At 37.6% G+C, this 20,519-nt stretch overlaps 1 protein-coding gene across 2 annotated transcripts; it reads left to right on the top strand.

The window, feature by feature from the left end:
- The first annotated feature begins 270 nt into the window (after window positions 1–270).
- ZBTB41 (zinc finger and BTB domain containing 41) lies at window positions 271–20,508 on the top strand. Of its 2 annotated transcripts, none has more exons than XM_040610464.1 (11): window positions 271–387; window positions 531–1,763; window positions 3,751–3,958; window positions 4,679–4,748; window positions 7,154–7,301; window positions 8,005–8,134; window positions 9,922–10,017; window positions 10,541–10,647; window positions 12,100–12,205; window positions 13,230–13,318; window positions 14,598–20,508. In XM_040610464.1, exons 2-11 carry the CDS (start codon window positions 644–646, stop codon window positions 15,155–15,157), a joined length of 2,634 nt encoding a protein of 877 aa, XP_040466398.1. In that variant the 5' UTR covers window positions 271–387; window positions 531–643; the 3' UTR covers window positions 15,158–20,508. The 2 variants fall into 2 exon arrangements, with proteins under 2 accessions (XP_040466398.1, XP_040466397.1); XM_040610463.1 differs by having other exon boundaries at window positions 272–387; window positions 14,514–20,508.
- Window positions 20,509–20,519: the final 11 nt, after the last annotated feature.

Raw genomic sequence — 20,519 nt, forward strand, 5'->3', positions numbered from 1 at the left:
GGCCGAGCGGGCCCCGGGGAGCGCCCAGCGCCGTGCAGGTGCGTGAGGCCGCCCCGCCGGGGCGGGGAGCGGGGGGGGGGGGCGCGGCCATTTTATGTCCCGGGCGGCAGGGGCGGGGGGGCCTCGCGGCCGCCCCCAGCCGGCGGAGGGTCCGCGTCCCGGGCGCCCTCTGTGCCCCCCAGCTCGGTGCCGCGGGGCCCTCTCAGCCCGGCCCTCGGGCCCAGCGGCGCCGGGGGCAGCGGCGCGGCCGGGCGGGCCGGGGACAAGGCGAGCGCGCTCCGGCGGGGCCGTAGCCGCCGCGGCCGGGTGTCCCGGGTGTTTGACGGGCTGTACGCGGCCGGGGGGCGGCACCGCGGCCTGGGCCGCCTCGGGCCTGGGAACGGGCAGGTCGGTTCACACGCCCCCAGCAGCGCCGCGGTCGGCAGCGGGCAGGGCCGAGCTGTTAGTGACCTAATAAAAGCTATAGGTTAATAACAAAGGAAATCACCGTTAAGTGTTAAAGAGTAATTTTTATCGTCATTCTTTTGCAGATTATGAAATTACCGTTGCACATTTTCTCATGGTCTGGAGCAGAACCAAGTCTTCGCAAGAATTTTTGGCCAATCACCTATGAAGCTCCTGGTTTTGAAGTTGCACTTCTGCAATGAAGAAAAGGAGACGGCTCGCTGCAAATCTAAACGAAAAGGTTCGTCTTGGCCATGAGAAAGATACTTCAGAACAGATTCTTGTAGTAGACTGTGCGCAAGAGATTGTCTCAAAGTCTGCGGAAATAGCTTCTGCAGATCAGCTTGAAGCTTCCCAAGAACTTTCACCGTCTTCGGAACAAAGAAAGCTTCTAAGCTCATTACAGTATAACAGAAATCTACTTAAATACTTAAATGACGATAGACAGAAACATCCATCATTTTGTGATTTACTCATAATTGTAGAAGGAAAAGAATTTAGTGCTCACAAGGTTGTAGTGGCTGTTGGGAGTAGTTATTTTCATGCCTGTTTGAGCAAAAATCCAAGCACTGATGTTGTCACGTTAGATCATGTAACTCATTCTGTTTTTCAGCATTTGCTTGAGTTTCTATACACCTCTGAGTTTTTTGTATATAAAAATGAAATTCCGCTGGTGCTGGAAGCGGCAAAATTTTTAGATATCATAGATGCAGTGAAGTTATTAAATAACGAAAGTGTTTCTAACATACAGACCGATGTAACTGATGCACCTACACCGGTAGAAACACTCAATGAACTGACAGGTAAACTATTAAATAGTCATCAGTGCACTTTTTGTGGTCGAAGTTTCTGTTACAAGAAGTCCTTAGAAAATCATTTGGCTAAAGCCCACAGATCCCTTTCACTAGAAAGAAAACATGGGTTAAAAATGGTTGAGAAGGCCAGCTTTTCCACTAGACGTTCTACGAGAAACCGCAAATGTCCAGCTAAATTTGAAAACAGTGACAATGAAAGTGGTGATGCCTCTGACAGCAATTTGGAAAAAGTCAGTTCTGACAAGGAAACATCTGACAGAAGTGAATTTGAGGATAGTGAAAGTGAATGCAACGCTGATGAAGAGGGACAGGAAGAGGAAATGTCAGCTGAAGATTCAGAGTCTGAAGAACAAAGTGAAAAAGAACAGAATGATACTGAAGAGGGTTCTGAGGCAGTCGATTCAGTGGGAAATATTCCTGAAGGCTTAGCTCCAGTCATCATTCAAAGCAGTAGCAAAAAACTACTACAGTGTCCCAAGTGTGACAAAAAATTTGATCGAATAGGTAAGAGCAGTTAGGTTGATCTCTTCCCTTTTTACCATACGGTGGTGCTATTTGTATGGGAAATAAACAGCATTTTCTCTGTCCCAGAGAGTGAAGATCAGGATTTCTGGATTGTCTCATTGATCCAGCGTGCTGCTAATTTTTCTGAGTGTGTGAAGTTATGTCTGTGGTGCTAAACAGTTTTAATAAATGAACGGAGTACGTTATTTGAAAAATCTGCAAATGCTAAATTTATTTATTTCACTGCTTTGAATTCTGGTTGTTAGAATGGTATGCAAAAGCAGCCTTGAAAAAGGAGGGAAATATGTCAAGATATTAAGCCTGTGGAAATATCTTGGATGAAGTCTAAGACCTCTACTGTATTTTCTGCCAAATTAATTTTAAATACAAAGCTGTCACTGCTGTAGTAAAACAGCACCATTGTCAAACAGCCAAAAATTATTCTACATGATGTATAGATGCCTAGGACCTAGTCCCTACTGACTGCTAGCTTGATTTTTCTGGTCTGTGAGCAGCACCAAGTAATGCTTTGTCAGCTTAATCTGTTCTGTCAGGATCATTTATGTTACAGTCAAATCTAGGTATATGGTTACTTGAGGTATCAGAAGAGTAAAATTTCCAGTACTGACCCATCCAGTGCCTTCCTGTCCTCCTTTCCCACGTTAGAAGTAAATTTCTACTGTACTCCAGAATTTTTGCGTTCTTTCAGCTGGGATAAATATTGAATTATGGTCACTTAAGGTATTCACTGCCTTTCGATCATGGGAGTTAGGAAAGAAACGGTTCCTCATAGTGTTAGGCATTTTTTTGATGTTCTTACAGGAGATGTGTTGGCTCTGTCTTATTTTGAAATTTTAGCAGTTCATGAAAATGGACTGGGGCTGCTGTGCGTGTTAATTCCTACTCACACACAGTGTATTTAGCTTGCTGACATGAAATGAGTTTTATGGGGTCACAAATTGTATCACAGAAGCTAGTTAACATTAAAAATGTGAACTTAACTGTGCTTGTAATGCCATGTCTTAAAATTAACGAACGAAATACTCTGAATTAGGGAGCTTGTTACTAATATCGAAAGGCTACTGTGCAGAAATAAATGGCTTGTGAGTATTTAGGGTTGTAATGGTACATTTTAGTTTTATATACATTAGAAACTTTTCTCTGCACTTTCAGAAAATTCTAGGTTTGTGCTCAAAAAATAAATGAGAAATTGCATTAAAACAAGCGATACATAAGTTATTTCCTTAGAAGCTTCTATTACAGTAGATAATCGATGTGTATTTTAGATTCATCAACTATAGTACTTTTTTTTTTCTTTATCTGACTCCCAGAAGTATGATGCATATTCTACAGAGAAAAAAAATTACCTAGTACAAAGCAGAGAGCCTGCTATTGTTGACTTGAGGTAGGTAGGAATTCTGTCCTTGGAAAAAAACTGGCAAACAGGAGAGCGAATACAAGCGGTGTGAAAGAAATGAGACAGTAGTATTTTTGTTTATGGTAATATCTTGGGTCCCAAATGTAGAAAATTTTCAAGGGTCTGTATCATTCATTTAGTGTTTTGTTATTGCAAAGTACCTTGAAAATACCAGTTTGTTGCAAGGCTATTGCCTGTTTTGAAAACATGCTTCACAATCAGTGTAATGAAAAAGTAGTAATGTAACTTTCAGTACTTAAGAACAGAGTATACTATGGGGTTGAACAAGAGGGATTCGTAACCCTCACACATATTTAATAGTACTACAAAGCCCTTTTACTTTTGCTCTTTATCTTAAAAATAGTTATAATGGAATTGCGTGGAGGACCGGTGGATCGAACGCATGTGATCACTGTACAGTTTTCAGTGGTGTAAACCAGTAGAAATCTTCAAATAAGTGTCGAAGGTACTTAGGTCTTGACCACGTTTGGAAGAGATTGTAGAACAAACCCCAGATGTGTATATTGTAGGTGATACCTGTTACAGGGTTTTTTTGCTGCTGTTTTACAGGCAAATATGAGAGCCATACACGTGTACACACGGGTGAGAAGCCTTTTGAGTGCGATATATGTCACCAGCGCTATTCAACAAAGTCCAACCTGACAGTGCACAGAAAGAAACACTCTAGTGACACTGACTTTCATAAAAAGGAACACAAATGTCCCTACTGCAGTAAGCTGCATGCAAGCAAAAAGACTTTAGCAAAGCATGTGAAGAGGCAAGTATGACAAATTTGTCTCACGTTTCTAAAGAATCATTTTTTATGTTCAAAGCAAAGATAAAAGTTTGTATGCACACAGTGTATTCTGCATTATTTATAGAACTATTTTTTTCAAATAAGTATCTTTTCAAAGGACATGGGGATTAGCGATATCAACTAACCTGCCATACGGAGTGCATAGGGACTGACTAAATAGCAGTAGTGGTTCTGTAGGAATTCTGCCATACATTTTTACTGTAAATTTTGGAATGTTCAGATCAGCTATCACAGTCAGAACACAACAGTCTTAATAATTATCTGTGTTGCTTTTAATTTGGAGGAAGAATAAAATATCTTCTTTGGTTTTAGATGTTGTTGCTGTACTGTTAATAATAGGTGGATAAACCATTTCCATGCAGATTCTTTTAGGTGAATAATTTGTTTATGACAGGTCCAATTATAAGGTATTTTTATTTACATACCACTTTTATTTCTTTGTAAATATCCATAAATCATTATAATTGAAACTGTCCCCTGTCTTACCAATATGTTGTATGAAATTCTACAGCAGTTTATAGTCAACACTGGTTTCCAGTTACTTTTGCCTTTAGAGTATTCTGTTCTGCTGGTTTGGTGATCAACTTTCATGATGCATAAAGTTAGGAATGGCTGTTTAGCATTTGGGTGATCTTCATCTTAGAAAGTTTTAACTGCTTTCAGCTTCTGTCTGTCTTCTAGGTTTCATCCAGAGAACGTACAAGAATTTCTTTCTATCAAGAAGACAAAGAGTGAAGGTTGGAAATGTGATGTAAGTAATACCTCAGTACTTTCCTTTTTTTCATATAGGTACTCTGCTTTGTGACTTGAACACTTAAATGAAAATATAGTGTGTGTTGCTGTGAAATCTCAGTAAGCTTCATAAGTGATGCTATAAATTTCCTCTTTATGTGCTGATTTAAAGACTGACTTTTTTCTGCATGTACAGCTTGTGACCAGGTGGATAATACCAAATTGAATTCTAAAATAGATGAAGGCAGTATTTTTTTAATGTGGTCAGTTATTACTGTTGTTAAAATACATTAATTTACCGATTATTAGACTGGAGTGGTGCAGATACTTTAAAACCAGAGTATTTGCTCTTCCATTGATTATGCACATCAAACACTTGACCGTGAAGTATACTTCTTTGGCTCTGTCAATAGTGAGGCAAATGTATGTTAAATATGAAACACTTTCTCATTTAAGCTGCATACACTTACCAACAAAGTTGTAAATTTGTATTGAATTTATATCTAGCTGTAAAATCATAGAATTATTTCCTTGATTTTCCCCAGAAGCAGTATAAAGAGCTGTAAAAAGGAGTTTGTAGAACTTTCATTCTCTATCTATCTGCTGCCAAATAATGCTTTGAAGTTTCAGATGTGAGGTTTTGTTGTTTTTTCTGAAGGGAATCTATTTACTTTTTTTTTCCAGGGCAGCTCTTTATGCAAACTGCTGTATGCTTCTGTATGTCCTAATATTAGGTGCAGTAACATAATTACTAACCTTGCTCTGTTTGTGAACTTTCAATTTTTAACATATAGTAGGAGGTTGGGAGATGCCAGCTGTAGGGATTTGTACTGTTCATTCTGCTGGCGATAGTACCATGGCTGGAGGTATTACATGGTTGACCAAAGGGTCTTACCTTCCAGGTAAAGATATATTCTGTGAAGATGTTACAGATTCTGTTTGTTACGAGATAAACATTTCAATAGTGGGAAACAATCATGCAACATTGTTCATGTTCATTTCTCAGAAAGTACTCTTTAACAGATGAATGATTTGGTAAACACCACTTTGTGGTTTGGGTTTTGGTTTGGGTTTTTTTTCTTGAAAATTCTGAATTTATGTTAAGTAGAAATTTTTAAACAGTGAGCTGCTGCTTTTGTACTGCTCGTGATTTTTTTTTAATGACATGAATTGAAAGCAGGGGTAGAATCTTAGCTTTTAATAGCAGCTGGAAAATGAACAGACCCTTAGGAACTGTGACTTTGTTTTCAGGTTGTTTAGTATGTTCTGAGGGCTGAGGTGCCACAGATGTAAGCTGCAGGATTTCTTCAGGTTGTTGGTTTATGCTGTAGTCCGTGTGTGAACACCAGGATTTGGTGACCATACTTTAACCCTTGAGGAATGTGAGCAAATTCACAGAAACAGTAGAGTATAAATAGTAAAGAAAAGCAAGAAGGCTATTATACTTTTTACAGGTATGGGATTTTCTTACACTTATATTTAATGAGTTTTTAAACAAATAAAGCTGTTCAGTCTGATTTCCTGAGGCTAAGAGTGTTATTCATGTGTGCTCTGAGAGAGTGATTGCACGATTTAATGTCTGGGAGTTAGGTAGAACTAGGTTCAGCTAATGTACACAATGGCAACAGTCACGTGAAATCAGTGAGTACTGCATTGATTTAGGTTAAAGTATAGGACCCTGATGTTAAACTGTAATACTTAGTTTAAATGCCTAAATTTGAACTGTGACTTCAATTCTGTAATTGAACTGCATGCTCGCTTTAATGACTACTACTAATTCTTGTACATTTAGGTTTTGATTAATCTGAAAATAATACTAAGAAAACTGCCATAATTTTATTGCAAAAGTTCTGTATCTCTGAAATGTATTTTGAGTTACGTTTATTTGTTGGTATTGGCATTTTCTCTTTAATACATGCTGTCAAGAGAATTTCACAGAGGAAATAAAAGAACAGGTATGACTCTAGTTCTACAGTAGCTTATACAACAACAGCTTTTACTGCAGTCCGACTGAGCTGTTTCAGCATCCCAAACCAAGCCAAAGCTATTTGCTTTTTTTCCATTGGGTTGTTTTCTGCCGGGTTACTATGTTGAAACACCCTAGGAAAAGAGTCTGGTAAGTGCTGGAGTCAGTGGGAAGAAGTGGGGTGGAACACGTAAGTGCAGGAGTTGCCAGTAGCTTGGTTTAGGCTGCCATGGATCAGCATCCTAATTTACAGAGTGCGATCCGCTAGGGGTTCTGTAGAACACAGCGGTTTTGATGTTGACCGCAAGGCTTTCCGAGTTGGGATAGAATATGCTTTGGAAGAATACATGTTTAATCTGCAGAGGGCAGATGAATTAAGCTGTCAGAGTGTATGAATAGGAAAAAAAAATATCTGGTCATAACTATTGTATCTTTGACTAAGTGTGTTATCTTTTTAGATTTGTAAGAAATCTTTCACTCGAAGACCTCACTTAGAAGAGCATATGATCCTCCACTCTCAGGATAAACCGTTTAAGTGTACATACTGTGAAGAGCATTTTAAATCCCGATTTGCAAGACTGAAACATCAAGAAAAATTCCATCTTGGTATAGAAACCTTCTTCTGGCATGTAAACAATAGATTTAAAGTAAAACCTTCCTCCACCATTGTATGTCCTGATCAGTCTGGTTTCTTTTTCCAGTTGTGTCTTTCCTGTTTAGGGGGGGCAAGTTGATTTTTGGGTTTTTTTGTTGGCTGTTTTTTTAATTTTTTGCTCAGCTGTCTTTTGGAGGCATTGTATTGTACCTAAATAAATGCAAAATTTGGTGAGGGGAGGAAGAATTAATGTTAGTTTTGGTTTAAAGCTCTTTTGCATTAAATTGATTCTCAACTAAGTCAGATTCATCCTGAAGTTTTCCAAATGCCTTTTTTCTTTCCCTCTGAAGTATTCCAAGGAGTTTTTTATTACTACTGGTTATTTGTGCCAGGTAGGAATTAGATTGGTGATAGTAATGGGAATTTTGTTTTTCAGTTTTTACTGGGCTTAATTACTTTTGATGATCAATTCTAAATTTTTGCTTTACAGTCATGAAACTTGCCAAAATACAAGGTACTAGAAATAATTTACCTAAGCAGAAAGTGCACAAAGTCTAACTACAGTATGCTGACTGTAGTAAATGTGAATCATTTGTTACACAAAGCTTTTGCTTTGTAAATTGGTGAGGGGTTTCACAAATAACCAGTCTGTGCATCTTGTTTGGTTTAACTGACAGTTAATATTACTGTGTGTGTGTGTCTGTCTCCTTGTAGGGCCTTTTCCTTGTGATATTTGTGGCCGCCAGTTTAATGATACAGGAAATCTGAAACGCCATATAGAATGTACTCATGGAGGAAAGAGAAAATGGACATGTTTCATCTGTGGAAAATCTGTGAGGGAACGGTAAGGAGTTGCGTGACTACTTGAACTTCAGCAGAACAGAGGAGTATATACCGTGCTTTGTTCGATTCTGAGTATGTTTTGGCTTTGAGTTTTCAACATAAGTTGAGACCATTTTAGAGGGCTACTGTATTAAGAGGTAGCATCGGAGCCACAGGTGGCATGTGATTTTTTGATGACCTCTAAAATTAAGGTTGACAGCTGTAGGTAATTAGTTATGAGGTGGAAGTGTATTTAGAAAAGTCTTACCTCTAATTCACTTCATTTAGGGTTCCTGTGTTGTGCAAGAACATCTTGCATTTGTTTGGGAAAGCGTTTTCTGCCATACATGTTTTCTTAGATGAGGACAGGAAGATCAGGAACACTTGCCAACACAGAATGACTAGGAAGAAATTGGACTTCTAAAAAGACAGTTTCATGGAAGATTGAATAACACTGTACAACCTTTGCTGCTGCTTCTCTAAACGGAGGAAAAAATGTTATTTTGGTGTTTTGAAAAATGGAAACTATAAAAGTTGGCTCATAAATTCTAGTATATAGAAAAAGAGCATAACAAGGCCGAAGAAATAAGGTATCTGCCCCCCCCCCCCCCCCCCCATTTCTGTTCATTTCTGTTTACACAGGGGAAAAAATGTGAATTTAAAAAACCTGCCAACATAGCATCGGTGCAGGTGTCTTACTTACACTGCTCTGTAAAGGAGACCTTTTTAAGTTTTCCAAATAGTGATTTATGTTTAGGTTCTGAAAAAATAAGCCTTGTATTTTCTTTTTTTATTTTGACAGAATACAGCTTCATCGCAGTAACTGTGACTAAGATTCTAGTTGTGTTCTAATTGGCGAATATGAAAAGATCCGATTTTGTGTACTGCAGTATTCTTGATTTTTAGGTTTTTTTCAATTACTATTAAAAAAACCCCCGAAGTATTGTAAGGGGAAGATTTGTCCCTAGTGGGTTTTGGTGGTGGTGTGTATTTTCTAGTAGTTTGGTCAATAGGTATGCATGTGTTAAAAGAAATTGTATTAATGTGGTAGTGAAGTAGTAAACAAACAAGCTATAAAGCACAGATAGTCTTCCAGTTCTATAAAGCTCACTTGGAACTGCAAGAGTAATTTCTATTTTAAAAAATGCAATATGTTTACACAGTTGAAAAATAATATTTATTATCTGTACTGGGAGGAGATCAAAGGACTTTCTCTTTTTAGTTCACACACTTAACCAGCTCTGTGTACAGTAAATTTTATTGTCTAATTCCTTTGTTAAGAGGAATTTTCATCTGCATGTAATATTTTTCTTTTTACACTGGAAAGGCAGTAGTAAATGTAGACACATGTGTATGTATATGTGTGTGTGTATAAATACATATATTTAAATAAGTTCTGTGTAGAGTTAAGTTAAATTACCTTTTCTAGATTGGTTTCCTTCAAGTCTGATCTAAATTTACTTCACGTCTAACTTTAAAGCTGTAACTTAGATATACATATAGTAACAAGGAAATTATTACATAGAAAATAGTGTTGAAATTGATACTTTCTTTAATGTACATTGTCCAAATATATGTTGGGACAGTATTTTGTTTGCTTTAGATTTGTCTTAGATGCAGCTGGTTGGGTAGATAGTAGATTGCTGTACTGCCTTTTGATGTATGTGTGTGTGTATCTGAATGAATTGATGCAGTTATCTGGATATATTATGATCCATCAGAGTTAAAGAAATTGAGAAAGTGATCTGTTTCACTTTAAAGTGGCAGTGACATTGCTTAAAATTAAATTTTACTGACTTGGTTAAACAGAACGACTTTGAAAGAACATCTGAGAATTCACAGTGGAGAGAAGCCTCACCTTTGCAGTATTTGTGGGCAGAGTTTTCGTCATGGAAGCTCTTACAGGTACAGATTTTTATTAAATAAGCTGCTAAACTATCTCACTTATTTGATAATATATGTGCCTTGGTGTTATCAACATAATTCTTCATAATGTATAAGTTTTTATTTATTCCAACTCAGAGCATTAGTAAATGCTTTATACGTGCTTAAATATTGCAAATATATTAATGATCTGTGAGAAGTCATTTATTTAATACATTAGTGGTTTAAACACAGGCAGAATCCCATACAAATCTTGTCTCAAAGCTGACTTTCTTGCACATCTAAAACTTCTGCATCTTTGTTATTCAGAGACAAAAGAAGAGGAGGACTAAAATACCCTACTAAATTAGTGTCACATACGAGTTTAGCTCTGTTCTCTGGCTTTCTAAGAGCAGTTTAACCATACCTCAGCTGCAAGTTACTTCCTGGTATTTGTGTGAAGCAGTAAAGACTGTGTTTTCTGGTATTTTGCATTGAATTAGCGGTACAGATTATGTTAACAAAATTGCATTTTATGGTTATATTTATGACTATAAATATGCAGACTTCATCTAAGAGTCCACCATGATGACAAGAGGTATGAATGTGAAGAATGCGGAAAAACATTTATTCGGCATGACCATCTGACAAAACACAAAAAAATACACTCAGGTAGGCATTTTCTTTGAAAACTGGCTTTGACGTTACTATTTTGCAATATGATCAAATAAAAAATTAATTATGGAATTTTTTTTCCCCCCAGTATTTGCAATATTTTAGGCCTGATAAAAGTTCCTGTCACTGTTTTTAAGGTCCACTAAAGTAGGGTTAATCTTACATGTTGTCAAGGTTTAAAAGCCAAGTGTTTCCACCACGTTAACATAGAAAGCCAAGGGACAGTCAAAAACATGTAACAATGAATTGCTTTAAAAAGAATTAAAAAAGCAAAAGTGAAAAAGGAGGATTTTTTTTTTGAGTTCAGATTTCTTTTTTTAATAGCAATTGTGTAAAACATTATTACGACAACACAGAAGAAGCTGTCGCAGTCTCTCAGAGTTTTTACACTGATCACTTTAATGTAAGAACCTGAAGTCTCTGTTACGGGGCAGAGGGAAGGAAGGAAGTTGGTGGGAGTCGACCCTGAGAACAGCCAGATGGAGACAATCAGGAGGAAGGAAAAAAAGATCAATTGCACTGAGAGCAGAAAGGTTACCAAATGTATAGGAAGACTGAAGATTCACTAGGGACTTTTCCTTTTTCAGAGCAGGATCCAAAGAGAATGTGGACTTCTAGGAGGCAAAATACTTTCTAGGCAGCATGAAAATATGAAAGTGATCAGTCTCTAAACTTCCTGAGCCTTTATTCTGAAGGACAGCTTCTTTTTTTTGGTGTTTGAAATCATAATGTCTGCTATAAAATAAAGAAATCTTTGAAAACTCAAGTACAAAAAGGAAAAAAAATCCTCTTTTCTACTCTATTTGCTTTTCCTCCTCTAGAAAGTTACATTCTTTGACTGTCCACACTCCTACTTACATGAGAAGAAATATTCTGCCATTTTGTGGAAGATACCAAGATGACTAAAAAGAATCAAGATACTTTTAAACAGCAGCATAAAAGAAAAAGGTAACTATGTGAATCAGGGTAATGAAAAAGATAAATACTGTGATGTAATTTTAAGTTGTAAATATTGGTAGCTGAAAATAATTGGTATGTTTAAATAAGCTTTTCTTTTAAAGTCCCAAATTATTGAAGATACCACATTTTGGGTCATAATGAAGAGAGCAGATTCTTAGTTATTCCCTTGTACCTCTCATGCAGTGGATGTTTGGGAAGTATCTCAACTCATGAATGTGGATTTCTTTGTAGAAATGACAAATGATCCGTAATAGTCATATATAACAAGTGGTAAAAATCTTTACTCTGATAGAACCAAATGTCTATTATACAATCCTGAATTTTGTTCTTGGATACCAGAGAATCCTTCTCTGAGTAAGGTATGGAAGAGCTTGATTGGCTGAACTTTGTGAACGTGGGTCTGTACTGTATGTTTTACAATTATAGCTCTTAGACATTTCATAAGTTCCAGAAGATTTAACCAAGTTTTATTAAATTTTGCCCTTGTAGGTGAAAAAGCACATCAGTGTGAGGAATGTGGAAAATGTTTTGGCCGCAGAGATCACCTTACTGTTCATTATAAAAGTGTTCATCTGGGAGAAAAAGTGTGGCAGAAGTAAGTGTGGGTTTTTTACAGCTGCGTAAATAGTTGTGTACTGTAACTGATTTTGTTGGGACTTGCATGTTTGTGCAGAATTCTAGTAATCTGTGTGTTTGTCATGCCTATTGCCTTAGTTCTTGATAGAAACATTTTTATGAAGTGGATGTCAGAAAATTGCCTTCATAATTTAAGCAAGATGTTTGCTTTGTAGCATAATTGAGTAAATAAAAAAAATATGTAAAAAAGGATCAAATTTTGACCTGTCAGCTGTCTTAATGTTGTTCTAAATTGATGGTTTGTTGTGACATTGTCATTGCAGACCAGTTAACACTGCATTATTAGACATCATGTAAGCACTGGCAGAACTATCCCACACTTGGATATTTTAGAAGCTGGTAGCAGATTAGTGACTCTGAAAGTAGGTAAAAGCTTTGAGATCTGAGTTATGTCTATAAATTGAAAATGCAATAGAATTTTTAAATTCTTGAGTTCAAAAAATAAACCTTTCAGAGATTTCAAATAAACTGAGACCTAGCTGTTTTTCAAATGATGTGTTCTAACTGCTTGTACTCACTAGCATTGCGTAGAAGTAGTTATAGACATCTGTGTTGAAACTATAGTATATTGTCTGCTTATTCTGTCCGTTTTTCTTTTGGTAGCCAGTAGCCTAAACCATTCCTAGTACTTTATTTAACGTAACTCTGCCAGAGTGAAAGCCTTTTGTGGATGCTGGGCAAAAACTATTATTTGAGGCTATTTTTGGTGTCAGAAAAGAAGCTGTAGTGGCATTTGCTCTTCAAATACTAAGTGCCGATCCCAGCAGAGAATAAAATTGAATATCAAAAAGAATCAGATGGACCTTATTGGTATGCATATGCCAGGAGAGATGAACAGAAATGAGGAAATTTGGAAGCTTTGATATTCAGCTATTTTGCAGTTAAAGATTTTAGAAAGGACTGTGCACATACTTTTTTTTTTTTTTCCTTAAACCAACTAACAATAAAACTATCTAACATGAAATGTCTTTTCTTCTTTAAAGATACAAAGCAACATTTCACCAGTGTGAAGTCTGTAAGAAAGTTTTTAAAGGGAAATCAAGTTTGGAAATGCATTTTAGGACACATTCAGGTAAAAATAAAATAAACCCCAAAACGTGTAGGAATGCGTTTTATGTATCAGCATTGATGGAATTATTTAATGCATTAAGGTTGTACAGCATTCAGGGCAAGAGTAGCAGGAAGCAGCAAGACTTTTTATTCTTATATATTGGTCATTCCCAAGTGCTACCCTCTGAATGTATCCGTTGAAATATTCATAATCCTCAACATAGGTTTGTGATAATCTTTTCACCTCTTCCTCTAGGTTACTGGTGTATGTTCTTGCCAAATTTTCCCAGACCTTCTAATCGTTTTTGTGGTGCAGAGAATACTGCATTTCAAGTGGGAATCTAAACAAGGATTTGAAATCTCTTTGGGAAGGTTTATGCCCTTCTCTCCTTGACTTCGTTTTTCCTGCTTTATGTTTAGGAAAATCATTATCCTTTCAAAATACATAGAAGTAAAATTTGAGCTCATTTATTATTAGTATCATAACAGTTTAAAGAATGTTCTTTTTCGAAGAGGGTCCCCTGTGGAGAGTCGGCCAAGTCACGACAGTCACACCAATATGGCTACGTGCTGTGCTCACTTTATTAAACAAACAGGCCATATTTATAACTTCAACCAGCCGCTCCCCCGACTTTACACACAGGCGATTGGATAAAGGTCTCTGGTCACGCGGGGTCCGTGTCGCTGACCGGTGGGCACGCTGCAGGCGCCGGATCAGAGCGTGCCGATGCGAGGGTGCTGATTCCGCGGTTCCCAGGACTTGCTCTGCACCTGGCTTCTTGTTCCTGCATAGCTTGTTTTCTTTCTCACCCTGCTTGTTCCCAGGACAATTTAAAGCTGCTCTGCAGTTTCAACTAACAGGCCTGGGTTGTCCAACCCTGACAATGGCAACATATGTCCTCGGTCCTTTAAAAATCCCTCTACACTTTTTTACTTGGTTTATATTCTTATTATCTCTGTGTGTACCTGACAGAGAGCCCAAGTACTGAGAGAATTGTATGTAGGAAGAGTATGCTAAGATAACTTCTGGAAACATTCAGTGGCTCTCTTGATTCGAAAACTGATGCTGAACATATGCTTTTTCTTTTTAGTAAAATTGTTTTATACATTATATGTTTATATATATATATATGCCATAATCCATGTACGTATTTGCGTATTTATGTGTGACATGGTGTTACGCAGAATGTCTAATTCCTACTCCTCTGTCTTTACAGGTGAGAAACCCTACAAATGTCAAATCTGTAATCAGTCTTTTAGAATTAAGAAGACATTAACAAAACACATGGTTATTCATTCAGATGCTCGACCTTTTAATTGCCAACACTGCAATGCAACATTTAAACGAAAAGACAAGCTGAAATACCATATTGATCATGTCCATGGATCAAAGGCTGCAGAAGAGACATTGACATCTTCTTCAGAGGAAAAGCTAGTCTCCTTACCAGTGCAGTACACCTCTGATGACAAAGTTTACCAGACTGAGGCTAAACAATATGTGGAACAGTCCAAAGCGTATCAATCAGAAGCCAAAAGTTTGCTACCGAACGTGTCTGCGGAGGTGTGTGTGCCTGTGACTCTGGTGCCCGTTCAGATGCCTGACCCGCAGGCTGAGCTGGTGCAGCACACTGCTCCGTCACATGGCATTCTCCCGCCGCAGCCCCAGCAGGCAGATTATCAGCGAGCCACGGATCTGTCGTTTCTAGAGAAATACACTCTTACTCCACAGCCTGCAAATATTGTTCATCCTGTAAGGCCTGAGCAAATGTTGGATCCCAGAGACCAGTCCTATCTTGGAACTTTACTGGGGCTAGATACAGCTCCTACTGTACAGAATATTTCAAACAACGAACATTCATGATCAGACCATAACATTCCACCTAATTTACTAAGCCATTAGCCAACAGAAGGCTGATATGGCAATTGAGATTTATATTTTATATTTTATTTGGACTCATGAGTCTTCTGCATAGTTTTGGAAAAACAGGTTTGTTTACATAATATTTGAACATTTAGGCACATTTTGATGCATACTGAAAGTGTGTTTCTTGTGATTTTAAGAGTTTTTAAAAATCTTATAGATGGTCTTTTAAAAAATTATGCTCTGAAATATCTTTTAAGGATAGTGGCTGAAAAATGTAATTACATATCTGGTTATTAATTTAAAAAAATATTTTGCCTTTCTGCATCTCACTTTGAGTTAATGTTATAAGTGTAATAGAAAGCATTCTGGAAGAATAAGGACTGTATCAAATTCATTAAAAGTTGTAAGAGCAGGCAGGGATATAAAACTCAAACTTCTAATTATGTTTCGCACAAATTAAAATATAATTTTACTTGAGCCCTCAGGCATTTTTGGAGGGTTTTAAAGTCTGGCAGGCTCTGGAGCCTAGCCAGTGGACACAGGAACTAAATTATTCTGAAAAGTGATTCATATAGTCTATGAAGACACTAAACAGGGTGTTTGGTGATCCCCCTGAGTATAATTAGGCTGCCTAAATTTGGCCTTTTAATTCTTCCTTGATCTCTATTAATGAATAATGTGGGACGATTTAGACAATGGTGTTGTCTAATTTTCTACAGTTAGTCCTATATAATTTTAATATGCTTTTTTCCTTGCTCTTTCAATCTTGTCGTCTAAAGTGTGCCCCACACTCTAACTTTGAAAGAAATGGGAGTATTTGTGACGTCATTTTAATCTATGAATAGTCATAAAGGATTGGCACGGTTTATCCGTGTTAGAGCATAAGTTATACCAGGGCCCCACACAGTATCCCCATTTTCAGGTTACCTGTGATAGAGGAGAAATTTTAAGGCTATTATTTCCAGAACAGTACCCAACTTCTATTTAAAAAAAATACAAAAAAATCAGTAATTATAAATCTTTTGTGAGTTGCTAATGGAATTGTTTTGTTTCTCACTTTCTTGTACTGTGTTTATAAAACAAAGTCAACCCCTTGAGAGTATTTTATGTCTTTAATTATTTTAGCTTTTTTCTTTATTAGGCTTAAGAGTTTTTTTCCCAAAAGAACCGTTTTGAGCTACAAGTCTAGTGTAATTCACCATGAAATCTAGTGTAACTTAACCTCATCAAGCTTTCTATTTTAAGGCTATTTTAAAAATGACTATTTTGTGTTTGGTGGATATTATGCCAAAGAAAGTACCTGAAGTAATTTTACAATCCAAATGATTCCTCATAAGAGTTACGTATTAAGGCAGAATTGTCCCCAGTTCTCCCTATTCTTAAATTATTATCTTAAAGAAACTTTAAAATGGGAAACTGGATGTGTGTGTATTATTGTAACTGTTAAATTTATCCAATGACCTGAGCACAAATGATCTGTGGTGAAAAGCTCTTTTATCATCACAGTTCTGTAAACTCCTATGTGGCACGGATCTTTTTAAATCCTGTTCAAATACTTTGGTGTTAGATTCTGTTAATCCTCATTCTACTTCAGCATTGAGCAGTTTGCAGGAGAGGTGCCAGAGCTGCCTGAATGTTCATATTTTGAAGTTTGTACCCTAATGGATTCTTAACATAAACACACCAAAGATTTCTGTTAGCTGTTAAATAGTGGCAGAGTTATAGAATTTTAAGTGTTACCGATATTTAAATAGGACTTAGCCAAAGAAGCACAATAGAAGTCCTAAACTTTAAAAGTTCAGTTTCTAAAACAGGACTGCATATGTTTAACTGTTTTATGTTTGTACTCTAAAGTGAAATTTAGAGCTGTGCTCTGGGAATGTTCAGACTGACATGGTGTAAATAGATCTGGTAAGAAGCTGAATACTAGCAAATCCGCAGCAATAACGAGGCCGTTGAATGCCACCTTCTGAAAGGACACTATCAAGTACTACCCTTCCTGCTTTCTGACTCCACCTTCATCTCCTTTCAAAATAAAACTCTTTGTCATCTTTACACTCCGTGGCTTGAAAACAGCTGGTTTATGTGTAACTGTCAAGTCGGCATGCATGTATCCTATTCGTATTACCATGTGTGGGCGTGAATCATGATTTCCAGCATTTGTAATTGTACTGTCAAAAATACCTGACGTTGGTGGTGTCAGTGCAGTTCTCAGACTAAAAAGCCTATTTTTTTTTTATTTCTTGTCTTTTCTGTCCTACAGTAGAAGAAAGTGTTGTAGGATTTTTACAAAGAAGTGGCTTAAAAATAGTTGGTAACTAAATTTTTCTTTTAAAATCCAGTCTTTTCAGAAGGCACTCTAGGAAAAGAACTAAAATGGAATTTGGAGCATATTTACTTGATAATGTCCTTTTTAAGATTCTTTCATGATTGTGCCTTTTATATATATATTCTGAATAATGGCTTGTTCTATAGTTCAGTTGGTTATTCAAAAAACATAAAGGTCAATTATCATCCAAAGGGCTTCATGGTTTTGGGTGCCCAATAAGAAACAGACTGTAAAAGGACTTGTTTTTCTGAAAAACGAGCGCTGTCTTTGCTGTTTGGGTGACCAGAATTGCTAGTCATTCCTGGAAAAAATGACCTACTAGTTCTTTGGCGTTCTTTTGTTTGCAGATAACCCTACTAGTTAGTATTTTTACCTGCTGGTCAGGCTGGATCATTGCCAGTTGACAGTGAAAGAAAATAGGAAAGCTTAAGTGCTAGATACATAGTTTTTATTTTTTTAATATCATAAGCTATAATTCTTACGGCTTTACATCTATTTAAGATTCATATATGAGCAAAGTAAATTTTTGTGGACTGGTACTTCATGTGGTGGTGTTACCGAAATCTCGGAATGAAAAACTTACCAACACCAATGCGATGTAGGTAAGCGGACACTTCTTTATTGGCGGCCGGGTGCGAGAGTGAGGCTCCTCGCGATCAGCGCACACCGGGCTTCAAAATCATACACCTCATATAGACCGTATTCATGCATATTCATTAAGTATTCATGCATAAACATAGTATTTCCCGAAAATCATTAACATACTCTCGCTTCGTATGTTAATTAGCTTATCAGTCCTTCGCGCTTCCACAAATTCTTACAAGAATTGTGGGCAGGGGTCTCCGGGACGTGGGCAGGGGTCTCTGGGAGGAAGGCCGTAGGTCTTCCTCATGGTGTACTTCTCACCCTTTGCCTGGAATGTGATGGTCTTGCAAGTTTGCAGTGTTCTTATCGGTCTGAGCTAATTTATGTCCTTGTTGACCATCTGTTTCTTGTTTCTTTTAGTCGCTCCCTCTAGATAACTTATAAACGGGCCCCTTGTTAGAGAAAGTTAGAGAAACAGACTCCTCCTTTCATTAGTTATTTCATTAATTATTTCTTTCAAACTATGGTTACATGACCTAATTACTATACCTACATTTTTTGAGTAAATATATTTACACTTAACTTATTGTCCCTATTCCATACAATTTCTTTATATCAATTATTAAAGTTCACGATTTCTTGGCAGGTAACTACGAGTTGTTTCATTCGGTTGCTCTCAGTTCTTGGCCTTGGTACAGGGCTGTACAGAGGATTTCATAGCAGCTTTTGTTGTGCAGATACTAGTTTCATTAAAATATATTTCTTATTCCTCTATATTTCTATTAAAATGATTGTATAAAATCAAATAAAGTTAACTAATTCTGACCATTAGCAAATCTGTAACAGTGGGGTGGAAGCAGGTGATCTCTGCGTGACGGAGGGCAGCTCCTGCTGAGAGGGCTGGAGTCGGAGGGCAGGGATCTGCGCTCACAGCTGCGTGCGTCGAAACTCCGGGGGTGTCGCATGCCTCCGTTTTAGTGTGTGTACCTGCTCATCCCCGTGCACGTCCTGCTGGTCTGGAGGGCGCTCTTACAGTAAAGGCTGTGTTTTGTCTGGCAGTCGGAGACTTGGGTGACCGTTTCTTGCTAAAGAAGGCAGAAGCAGGTGTCTCGTAAAAATATCTCTAAGGAACAATCGGTGGCACACTGCAAAAAGTTGGTCTTTTCCCCATGCTGACCTTTGGGGAGACGAGTGGAGTCCGTGTTGGTACCCCAGACTGCTACGTGGGTCTGAGAACTTCCTGCACTCGTTCTGTGTAAACATGGAATTCTGTGGGTTTTGCTAAACAAATTTCTGGTTGCTGACTGGGTTACTGCCCTTAATTCTTTTAAGTGGATTTTATGTTCAGTTTATTTATTTATATTGGTATTTCCTCCTTGAGCACTGACACTTTCCCTACAGAGTATGGCTCTCATGGGTTCTTTTGATGCTGAACATCAGTAATTGTAATGGTGATGATGTATTTCTGTAAGGCTGTGGTTTCCTTAAAAATCGAGTGCTATTTTAGTTATTTGATGGGTCATGCCAGAACACCATGACAAAAGATTTATTTGTTATCATCAAAGAGCCAAGTTTGTTTCCCTAGTAACAAATGTGAACGAGCATCCAGAACTCTGAAGAATACTTCAAAGGAGTTGCCTCGTAAGGTGCTTGGTCGAACCTGAAATGTGTTACGTAGTGCTAAGGAATAAATGACCCTCAAGTTTTTAAATTTAAAATAGTTTCTGTGTAGAAGTTCATGAATGCAGAATTATGAATGGATTCTGTGAAGGCAGTTGTGGATGAATAGCTTTTATGCCCCCTGAAAACAGTAAAATAGATGTGAGAGTGTTCTGGATTGAGCATCCACGCATAACTGACCCGGGCTGCATGTTCTCTGTGTGATGGAAGCGTGAGGGAAATGGAGTGTGTCTACCTGCAAGGCCTTGGGACGCTGGCACGCGCGGGCGTCTTCTGCAGCGTCATCTCACGGTGGTTTCGGTTGTCTCATCGTATGCACTGAAGAGTGACACTGGCGGGATGTAATGCAGGGCAGTCACTTTGCTTAAGCCCAGAAGGATCTTTTTCAGGGTTTGTAAGAAATGTTTTGTTTTACAGGATTTGATGGATTAAGGGTGACAATGGCAAGATTCTTTGAATCCCCCCATATTCTTTTAATCCCATAACCATTTTGATAATGTTTAAATGTTGGTCTTTTATATGAAAGAATAAGGTGAGATAAACTCAGTATTTTGTCACTGGTATATGAGATAATGTGTTTTAAGTGTGATCTGTATAGGTTGGTATTTTAGATGGAGGTCTTTAAGTAAAGTTGTCTTTTTAGTGGAAATCCTTCGCTGTAAGGAGAAGTTAGGAAGTATACTGTAAACGTAGAAGTACTCAGTCCTATGTGTAATTTTGTTTGTTATGGAAAAGTAAAGTTCTTTTGTCTTAACATCGCTTGCT

The sequence above is a fragment of the Falco naumanni genome, chromosome 11, assembly GCF_017639655.2.
Source record: "Falco naumanni isolate bFalNau1 chromosome 11, bFalNau1.pat, whole genome shotgun sequence".
In the NCBI taxonomy this organism is placed as follows: Eukaryota; Metazoa; Chordata; class Aves; order Falconiformes; family Falconidae; genus Falco; species Falco naumanni.